The sequence below is a fragment of the Parasteatoda tepidariorum genome, chromosome 1 (assembly GCF_043381705.1).
Source record: "Parasteatoda tepidariorum isolate YZ-2023 chromosome 1, CAS_Ptep_4.0, whole genome shotgun sequence".
Taxonomy (NCBI): Eukaryota; Metazoa; Arthropoda; class Arachnida; order Araneae; family Theridiidae; genus Parasteatoda; species Parasteatoda tepidariorum.
The window spans coordinates 45,251,687-45,262,950 of record NC_092204.1 but is presented as its reverse complement, the minus strand read 5'-3'; the positions used below and the strand labels follow the sequence as shown (position 1 = coordinate 45,262,950).

General features: G+C 28.6%; 1 protein-coding gene across 2 annotated transcripts in view; it reads left to right on the top strand.

The window, feature by feature from the left end:
• Positions 1-12: 12 nt before the first annotated feature.
• The window catches only part of LOC107446089 (ribosomal protein L36A), a 17,654-nt gene continuing 6,402 nt past the window's right edge, over positions 13-11,264 (top strand). Inside the window, exons 1-5 of one of the 2 annotated variants that reach the window (XM_043055930.2) lie at positions 13-171; positions 1,296-1,404; positions 3,866-3,933; positions 5,171-5,287; positions 7,646-7,717. In XM_043055930.2, coding sequence (XP_042911864.1) covers positions 169-171; positions 1,296-1,404; positions 3,866-3,933; positions 5,171-5,287; positions 7,646-7,666 — 318 coding nt within the window. In that variant the 5' untranslated portion in view covers positions 13-168 and the 3' untranslated portion in view covers positions 7,667-7,717. Of the gene's footprint in view, positions 172-1,295; positions 1,405-3,865; positions 3,934-5,170; positions 5,288-7,645; positions 7,718-11,264 lie in introns of those variants that run through there. The other variant, XM_071179624.1, reaches the window with a different exon arrangement.

Genomic DNA, 11,264 nt, shown 5'->3' with positions numbered 1-11,264 from the left:
AAGCACATGCGTTTTCGCTGAAAAACTCCGTAGCGATGTTATAACTTAAATTTAATTAACTGTTTTCTTTTTTCTTAACCTTAACTGTATCTCTTTTACTGCAGCATTGAGGTTCCATTGTCGTTGTATATCCTTCGCGTTTGAAGATAAGACTTATAATTAAACACTATGGTATGTACAAAAATAATGAATATAACATTCTTAAATAATATATATTTGTTTGGTTAGTGTTTCTGTAGCTTTTAGAACCTTTCTTCTGATTTTTCATGCTAATTTTTTTTATTGACACGTGTGTTGTCTTCCATTGATATCCATTCAGTATTCTTTCTGCATTAAAATGCTCTGACTAAACGTATACAGATCTTTCCGAAATCAGTACCAAATTTTAAATATAAACCTATTAGCATTAAAATATTTGGTAATAGTCTTCGGTTTAGGAGAAAGATTGTCGTCTGCTCTATCTATGCCATCTATGTAATACTAAATTGTCTATTACTGTCAATAATTGGTAGATATTCGTTTTTTTTTTTTTAACAAAAATTTGCCTATTTTGTATTTTATCTTAGAAATATTGTCTTTTGATAAGCGATTGTTATGTATAAGTAACAAGAATCTGGCACGTCATATTATAACGTCCGCAGATTATTTTTCATCTAAGTTTCTTTCTGTTTTGTAATCTTACAGAAGAAAATAATTACTGAGGCTCCTTTTATTTAAATAAGTTTTTTAAAGGCAGAATTGGAAAACTCCAAAAATATGGGAAAGTTACAATTTTTTACAATAACTTGGAGAGCTTCTTTATCATACCTGGAAAACTACTAGTCTTAGATCTGTTATTGAGATTTGGGTTAAATAATTTTAGTTTCTTTTGCAAGTAATTGTTGTGAAAATGTAACACCTTATCAAACTTAGTTCCATCTTCATTCAATGATATTTATTTTTGCTCACAAATTCTAATGTTAGGCATTACAAATAAAATTATTTAGAAGTTTACAGGTAAAAAATTTAATGGTTTAGTCAAATATATGGTCTGAATTTTCATTGCAACTTGAGCTGGAAAAGTTAAGGAAGATTTTCTTTGCAAATTTTAGTTGAAATTTGTACACTTTATTCTTTGTCTGACCGCATTGGTTTTGCTGACAAATTTGGATTCATAAAGATAGAGCTGTGTATTATGCTTTTGGGCGTATCAAGATTGGATTTGGTGTTTAATGTTGCAGATCTGTAGCAATTTGACTTGAAAAATTATATATTTGTGTTCTATGTAAATAACATGCTTTACATCCTTTTTCCAGGTGAATGTACCTAAAACCAGACGTACCTTTTGCAAAGGTAAATGTAAGAAACATACTTTACATAAGGTCACACAATACAAAAAAGGAAAGGACTCAATCTGGGCACAAGGTATTTATAATTTAACTATTGAATATTCTTATAAATCAGATAATTAACTTTCCTGCAATTTATACATTTTGTATTCTAACATTTATAAATGTTTTTTTTAATCATTTTTTAGCTATTACAATATGATTGTTTTAGGATATTAGAACCATTTTTATTATTTTACTAAATCTACTTATCTAACTACTTCTCTAATTTTTGTAACTACTTATTATTCAATCTGGTTTTAAAAATCTCAGTACTATTTTCAGGGACCACAGAACTCCTATGTTTCTTAATTTGGCGCCCCTATTTTTTCCCTGTTATTTCCTGCTTGTTTTTTTAAAGCAGGTATTATAAATTTTATAAAATTTGATTGTAAGTGGGGGATTTGTTACAAATTCAAATTTGTAGCAAAATAATTAATTAAATCATGCAGTAAATTCACCTTTTTTCTCCTTTTATTTTTATATTGGTTTTTACGCACATGAAAATTTTCAACCACACATTTGATTGCTCATAACTCACAATTATTCCATGGTGAATATGTGGAGTGTTTTGTTACAGCACAGTAATTTAAATTAGTGGTTTCTATGTATCTTTGACACTCTCAGTTTGCGTGGATATTCTCATTAAACCATGCCTGTTTCAATTGTTGCTAGGAATTTTCCCTTTTTTTAAAAAAAAAAAAAAATCCTGATGCTTTTTTATATAATAAAAAAAAAAACTTGAATCATTTATTTGTTTATTTAATGCGTTCTTGATTCTTTAATTTATTTCGTTTTACAGCAAGGTTTTTTTAATTGTTAGTGTTACGGATTTCCATGATAGTTTTTAAATTCTGGTTATATTTCAGTTCGTATTATTTCTACTTGTGAGATTTGAATCTTTCATTTAAATAATCACTTATTGATGCGTTGAATTTAAGACAATAGTATCATAAATCCATGTAGTGTTTTGATTAGGTTTTCATCAGTAATTGATAAGGATTATCACAAGATTTTTAAATATCTCTCTATATTTCTGACACAATATGGGGAATGCTATATAATGCTATAATTTTTTTCCTGGAATTATTGCTATTGATTTCAGCATGGTTTTTAAAATATATTAATTATAGCAACTGAATCTCTAAACAAAATGCACATTTATTAACCCCTTTTAACATAAGTAGAAAATTTCTTTGCCAAACTTTTTTGATAAATTTTCTTTGCCCTATTTTACATAAATTTTTTGTTTATAGAAATTGTATATTATACTATTAATACATTGTATTGTTAAAGCCTTAATGAAAAGAGTAGTGAGTACAACCCCTTGTGACAGAATCGCAGCAACTCAGCAACATTGTTGCAGAGCATTATAAGAGTTCTTGCAAAGATATTTTCTTTTGAAAAGTTTTTTTAAAGAATTATTTTTCTTTAATACAGAAAAGTCACAGCAAGAGTTTGTCTTGATAGTCAAATTAATACCTGGGGATTACATGAATATTTTCAAGATTTAGCAACCAAAACCATGCTAGAAGGCTTAAAAATCCTTTCTCTTTTTAAATTGGACCTAGTACTAACAGGTACCAATACAGAAGTATCTGTTAGAAGATTTTTAGGAAAATCTACTGCTGATACTGTGGATAAGAATATCTGCAATAGCTCAATGCCCATAAACAGAATATTTTCAAATGTTCTGCAACAGGACTTATTAATTTATGCAAATGTTCTGCAAACATTTCACAGCGAAAGAAAGTCAACTTTACGTTAAAATACTATATTTTCATTTATTAAAATACAGGATCATACACAGATACACTACATTATTTTTAAACCGAGGCAAACATTCTTGATTTGTTACCTTTTCAATCACTTTTGAAGTGCAAAATTTTGTAAATGACTATTATGATGATGAATTATTAATAAAGTGCCTATGATATGAAGGTCTGAACATTAAAATAAGGGCTGCCTTAAAAATCTGTAGAAGAATGTATGAAATTAGGTTTGGGGATTGTTCTGCAAGACTACCGGAGGGTAGGAGGGCTCACAGGAAAATGCTGTCCATTATTCAAGATACAAATTGTTCTGCAAGGCTTCGTTTGTTCTGCGACGTACGTCACAGTTTTAGGCACTTTCTGCTTCTGGGGCTCAATGTTTAATAATATGAGGATATCATGATTATTACTGATAACAATGTGTATTATACATCACATCACTGAAATTAATAAAACCATGTTTTATTGAGAGTGTTCATAAATATTTGGGTAACATAGGTATCAATCACTGTATAAGCTGTAGATTAGTTAAATTGGTTTCAATCAATTTAGATGATTGCTGACGGATGACAAAGTATGTGTAATGTCATAAATTTCTGATAAGTTCTTTCATTAATTTTTTGTATGTTGCCAAACAATTGTATTTTTTTTAAATGGTTGATTCTTATTTTTTAATAAAAACATTAAAAGAACAATAGATATTGATATTTGACATACTTTTTATAGGTAAAAGAAGGTATGACAGAAAACAGCAAGGATATGGTGGACAAACCAAGCCTATTTTCAGAAAGAAGGTAATTATATTGTCAATAGGAGAAGTATAGAAACTTGACTATATTATTGACTTTTTGTCTGTATTCTTGTTTTCAGAAACTTTTTTTGTGTAAAACAAATGTACTTTAAACAGTGTAATGAAGATTTTTAAGAAAATCTACTGCCGATACTGCACATAAGAGTAACTGCAATAGCTCAATGTTTAATAATGTGAAGATATCACTATTATTACTATTTTTTTTTTTTTTGTGTGTGTTAAACAAATGTTACTTTAACTACTTAACACTGCTTAATTACGCTGCTTAATTACTTTAAGCAGTGTAATGGAGATTTTTAAGAAAATCTCCTGCGATGCTGCGCATGAGAGTATCTGCAATAGCTGAATGTTTGATAATATGAAAATATCACGATTATTACTGATAACGATGTATATTATTCAACAAATCACTGTAATTAATAAAACCATGGTTTATTGAGAGTGTTACTAAATTTTCAGAAAGACGGTAATTATGTTGTCAATATGAAAAGTATAGAAACTTTGCTATAATTATTGATTTTTTGTCTGTATTCTAGTTGTCAGAAACTTTTTTTGTGTTAAGCAAATGTACTTTAAACAGTGTAATGGCAATTTATTTCAGTATGGCTAGATTGAACCTAATAGTTTTATTTTTATTTTGAAAAACCTATAATGCAGGCAATTTTTTTTTTTCATCAAAAGAAAATTTATTTTGTTGATAGGCAGTTTGTGCAAATAAATTGAATTATCTGTGTAAAAAAAAACTTAAAATTGTTTTTAATATAATATATTATATATTTATTGACAATCATGCCAAAATAATTTTTAAAAAACTAAATAACTACAAACTAAATTTTGCAAATATTTGACTATTTTTGCTTGCTTTTTGAAAGGTATGGTAACTACTATAACTTGTATTATATAAGCCTACGTATTATTTAGAAATAGTGGTGGATGAAAATCTACTAAATTGAATTTATTAAACCAAGAATCACAATTGATGAACTACCACTTTAAAATATATATTTGCTGTCTGTTGCAAGTTGGCAAATCTAAACACCCAAGAAAATCTTTTTTGGGTGTTTTTTAGCATTTTCTTTAAAACTTAATTCTAGTGGTGTAATATGAAAATTAAGTAATTCTTTGCCTACAACAAGCTAGCAGGAAAGCTTTGCTTGAATATGAATAATTTAAAAACTTAGAATGTTATGAAATGTTAAATTCTATTTTCTTTTAAAAAGGCTAAAACTACAAAGAAGATTGTTTTGAGAATGGAATGTTCTGAATGCAAATACAGGAAACAGTTACCTATCAAGAGGTGCAAACATTTTGAGATTGGTGGTGATAAGAAGAGAAAGGTATGGCTTTATAGGACATTTTAATTTGTTTTATTTATTTTTTGCTTGATATTTTTTAAATTTTTTGCTATATACATGATTCTTTAACACTATTTTCTCGACACTTATGAATAATTTAAAAGCAGTAAAGGTGTATAAATTTTTAAAGAGTTATAAACATGTTAGTTAAAAAAAATTGCTTTATAAATTTGTTGATTTAAAAAAAAAATTCTGTATTTCACATCTAATAATTTGTTTTGCAATCATTAAGTTCTTTTATAATTGTCATCCTTAGTTAATTAGATTAACTACTTCTGACTCAGTTTTAAAAACTAGATGAGTAATTCCTCCTGAATTAAGTTTAATAGATTTTTAAATAAAAATAGGGTGACAAAATAGGGTAGTAAAAAATGACAAGATTAGCAGTAATCCTAATTTTCTTAAAAATTTGCTTTTCTTGCCTTTTTCTATGTGATCTTAGAAATTAAATATAGGATTCCACTGTTTTTCTCTTCTGTGATCTTCGATTAATCGACTTTTGCTATTTAATAATTTATAAGACGGTAGTAAATATCTCCTACTTACTAGCCTTACTGCACATAGTACTTACTAGCCTTTCCTTCCTATAATACATACCATCAAATTCCTTAAGTTTTAATTGTCAGGTGAAAACTATTTTCCCATTAATAATTTGTCTGGCTCTCTGTTCATATAATAGAAGGGAGGGGGATACACATGAAAAGAGCTTTATATAAATGTGTGTACTGACAAAGGTTTGTCCAGAGCCAAATAAGAGACTGGCACTGGGGAGCTATTTTCTCTTTTGTATTATATAATTTCAAAATTTCTTTTTTTGATTAAAAAAAATTCTAAGAAGATAGGTTTTTTTTCAAGTCGTAATTTTCAATCTTAAATTTTTTCATATCGGGTGACAATATTTTCCACTCTTGTAAATTTACTTTTTATTCACTATAATCCTTGTGTAAAACCAGAAAAATTTTGAAGCTGGATTTTCCTGTGAGAAGAAATTAATATGATGTAAAAATAATTTATAGAAAAACATAATTTAAGTATATATATAAGATGAAAAGTTTGTAATTGTTGCAGGAAATTCCTAAAAATAACCGGTGTTAGAATTGTCAGTAATAGTAATCAGTTATTGGGATTCTAGTTAAATGAGTCTAACCTCAATTATTTTATGAAATTCAACTTTTTGCTTGCAAAATCTAATATTTGACAAAAGAACATGGAACAAGAAAAGGAGATGGAAAATTGCGTGGTCTATATGAAATTAGGGATGTAACAAATATTCGGTTGGCGAAATATTTGGTAATATTATTTGGACAAAGTTATATTTTTTTTTATATCTTTTATGATTACTTTTTCTTAAAACACAGCAGTGTGAAAAAGTTAAATTTAAATTATTAAATTATTTAAAGTTAAATTATTAACTTTAAGTTAAGTTACTTAACTTTAAGTTAATTAACTTTAAGTTAAGTTAAGTAACTTAAAGTTAATTATTTAAAGTTAAATTATTTAAAGTAATATTTAAATTATTTAAAGTTAAATTATTCTTTTTAAGCGTTAAATTTTTTTATTTGAAATTAAGAGCGTTCTTTTTTCCCCCTTCGGCTTTTCTTTTCGCTTTTTCAGAAAACTTAGTTTTTAGAAATGTTTTTATTGGGCTTTAAATATTGTTATTGGTAACAAGATGTATAGCTTTAAATTTTCTTTCAGTAATTAAAATCAGTGTCTAATTTTTCCTGTTTGCTTTTGTATATTGTGTTGCTTTTAAAATATGAGTTTTTTATATTACTGCCGATTTTAAAAGTGTTTCTAATTAAACATTCTCTTTTAACCTAACTTTTGATTAATTCTCAATAATGACTATACTTATTTATTAAAGATATAATATTTATCAATGTTGATTTTCATCTGCCGAATATTCAATATTTGCTGATTATTCAGACGAATCACTATTTTTTACATCTTTAGATAAAATATGGTGTGAATTTTTAGCAATTTACTTGATATTCCTTGAATGTTTGGGGAATATTTTTTTTTCGGGTGGGAGCCCTGACATATGTAAAAGATGTTTGAGCATGTGCTCTTATTCTTAATTTGAAGTTTTCAAAATGTGTGACATTCTAAAAGGATATATATGCTTTCTGCCCCCCCCCCCTCTTTTTTTTAAAGAACAAGTTGAATTGTTTCAACTTGCTTTAAAAAGAAGGGATAATAATTTTAGTTTTCCAAGCCAAAGTAAATTATGTATTTGCTTTGGGTAAAAATATTTAAGACAAAATTATTTATTTTTAGCTCTTGTTTCTAAAGTTTACTTTTTCTTTTCTTATCTGATACACTTCATTTCTTTTACAGGGACAAATGATCCAGTTTTAAAGGGAATAACATCTTTGTACAGTTCTTTGAAATAAAATTGTGTCCTGTCTTTTTTTGTCTTTAATTTGTGCAAATTACTTTAGGAAAAGAAATTGATTCTATTGTATTTTTAGTAATTTAGTGTTATATTCTTTTAATGTGCATTAGGACTAAAAAGTGACTTAATGTAATGTTGCAAAGTGGCTACTTGCACTGAAAATAGTGAAAACTTGCTTTGTTCTTCCCCTCAATCTAAACATTCCATAACTGTCTGTTGGTAGCAGAGTAAAATCTTGAATATTTGCTATCTCTTATAGTAGCTTAGTAAAATATGATTCATAATATGCTGTTTGGTCCGGACAAAAAGAAATTAGTTTCATTTCTGAGAAGAGTTTAAACTTTTTTTTTTTTTTTATTTGCTGTGTTAAGATAAATCTGGCAACTCTTACTGCTAGCTGGCATAAAACTGTAGTTAAATAGAGTAAGGAATTGCTTCTGTGGACAAGATTTCCTGTAAAGGATTGGAGGTGAATTGCACTTTTACAAGTGGTTTAATTGAATTAGGAAAAAAAAGGGTTTTAAGTTGTGCTGGGGCTGTAATAAATTTTAAAGTCCAGCCATTAAAGGTGACTGCTGAAACAAGCAAGTAAGAGTGTCATTCAGATGAGCAAAACTTTATGGTTATTTTAAAATGTTCCATCTGTTATAACCAGCATATCTGCACTTGCATTTCTTCAGGTTATTTATAAGAAGTAAAATCTCAATGTTTTGCTTACTTTTTCCTCAGATTTCTTGGTTTTTTAGATGAAATATAAGATTTTAATAGAAAAAGAAATTTTAGAACAGATTAATTAAAAAATTTTCCCTTTTCCTAAATGATTACCTAGACGTTTTAATAATTTATTCAGCCACATTTTATTTCGACATACCATCGGCCTGTAGCACATGAAAACGCCTATCATTTTATGAAATATTAGCGGGTTCGAATACTGAGAAGGATTCATGCATTCTTATGAGCAACTCTGTTTGCATTTTATTAACATATAGATATGAAGCACTTTCAACAGTATGAAGGAAAAAAATTATTAGTGTGCATGTCCTAATTATAATATTTTTTTTAAATGCTTAAAAAGGTGCTTATTTTTTGCTGAAAAATTTGACTATACACCCTGTTTAATAATCATTTTCTGTCATGTCAAATTATATTGTTTTTACTTGATGCAGGTCTTCAATCAGTCCTAATTAAAAGCCTTAACTGCCAAAACCTCTTCTTGTTGATTGTTTGTTTTTCTACCTATTGGGAGAATTGTAAATGTGCGGTACTAAAAAAAAAATATGAATGGACTTCCCTGGATATCTTTTATACTAATGATCGGATCTTCGCATTCATTCCAAGACTCAATGATTCGAGAGTGATCTCAAGTATGATAATTAATTAGGGCATACGATATCAAGTTGCGAAAGACACAAAAACATACTTTCTCTGAATAAATGTTGTAATTTAATGATAATTAAGAAATATTCCGCTGGTGGCGCTGATGAATGTTGCGCGGGACCAGAGACCCATGAACTCTTGTTGTTACATCTTCTACCCTTTTCTTTGTGTTTCGTGCCGTCTATGTTATTAATAAAAATATATTTCAAAAGAACCTGCTCAAGGTAAGTGAAATTATTTCACACTTAAATTTAGTTCATTATAGAAATGACATTGGTTAAGTAATATTTAACATTGGTGCCGAAAACCCGGCACGCTACTAGATTTGATAATAATTTCGGTATAAAAGCAGAAATATAGCAGTATTTGATTTCTAATTCTTATGAGAATCTTTGATTATTTTTGTTCTAACATATTTAAAGTTAAAATGTCAATTCCAAATCAGAATGTGGTTAATGAAACTACTCGTGCTTTGATGCTCGATAAATTAAAACGAAAGCGTTCAACTATTAGGGGTTTATTAACGAGAACGCTTAATAAGATTAACGAGCAATTATTGTTAGATGTAATTGACAAAGAGGCACTAAATGAGCTTCTTCAATTGTTATGTGAGAAATCGGAACAAATTTATGAGTTAGATATACAAATCGAAAGTTATATCGATGATTTAGATCAGTTAGAGGCAGAAGTAATTTCGAGCCAAGAAATAAGAGAAAAAATTATATCTTCTAAAACAAAAATTAATGCATGTTTAAAATCAGAGTCAGCTATAACGATAAATAATGTACCCTCGGTATCAGAAGCTGTAGCGATAAATAATGTATCATCGGTATCAAATGTACGAAACGAAGCGAGTGTCCGATTGCCAAAATTAACGTTGGAACCATTTGATGGTAAATATGAAAATTGGCAGGAGTTTTGGGGACAATTTGAGGGATCCATTCATGAAAATAGTAATTTATCTAGAACGGATAAATTTAGTTATTTGAAATCATTTTTGAAAGGGTCTGCTTTAGTTTCGATTCAGGGTTTAACGCTATCAGAAACGAATTATGATACTGCTATAGATCTCCTAAAAAAAAGATATGGTCAGAAAGATATTATTGTTAGATCTCATGTAAATAAATTATTAAATATGCATCCTGTTAAATCATGTACTCAGTTAAAAGAATTGCGTCAATTGTGTGATATTTGTTATGTTCAGGTTCGTTCCCTCGAATCAGCTGGAGTAGAATTAAATAGTTATGGGAGTCTTTTGTTTCCTATTTTATTGAAATTAATGCCTGATAGTATAGTTTTAGATTATAATAGGCAAAATAAAAATGACGAATGGGACTGCTTTAAACTCTTGCAGTTTTTAAGAGATGAGATTGAAAATAGAGAAAAAACCCAGCTATTTCGAAGCTCGAACGAAGAAAAAAGTGAATTAATTAAGAAGTACGGCGTCAATAAAGATCATAATTCATGGCGCTCCTTTTCGAAACCGAAAACAAATCCTGCTGCATTGGCATTAAGCGTGGGAGAAGAAGGGGGAAAGGAAATAGATGTTTAAATAAGGAATCAAGTATTAAAGACCTCAATCCCTTTATAGACAATGAAGAAATAATTCGTGTAGGGAGCAGGCTTTTACCCAAATATTGCTTTCAAAAACAGATCGAGACGCAGTTAGATTTCTCTGGATTAAAGATGAAATAGGAGAACAAAAAGAATATAAGATTTTGCGAATGACTCGTGTGATTTTTGGTGCAACCTCGAGTCCATTTTTGTTAGCAGCAACACTTAAGCATCATGCTCAAAATAGTAAAGATGAATTTCCGAAAATAAGTGAATTAATTGAAAACCGTATGTACGTCGATGACCTCATATGTGGAACTGATAGTGAAATTGAGGCCATTGAAATACGAAGAGACATGAAAACGGTTATGCAGAAAGGTAGTTTCAATTTGAGGAAGTGGAAAACAAACTCATCTTGTTTGCAGCAAAAGTGGGATCTGGAGGAAACCACAGAACTTAAATCTTCATCAGGTTGCTGCAAGATTTTAGGTTATATTTGGGACAATAGAAACGATTTAATAAGAATTCCAATCCTAGAACTCAACATATTGGACTCTAATCAGGAAATCACTAAGAGAATGATGCTACAAATAATTGGTAAGGTATACGACCCAATCGGATTAATTAACC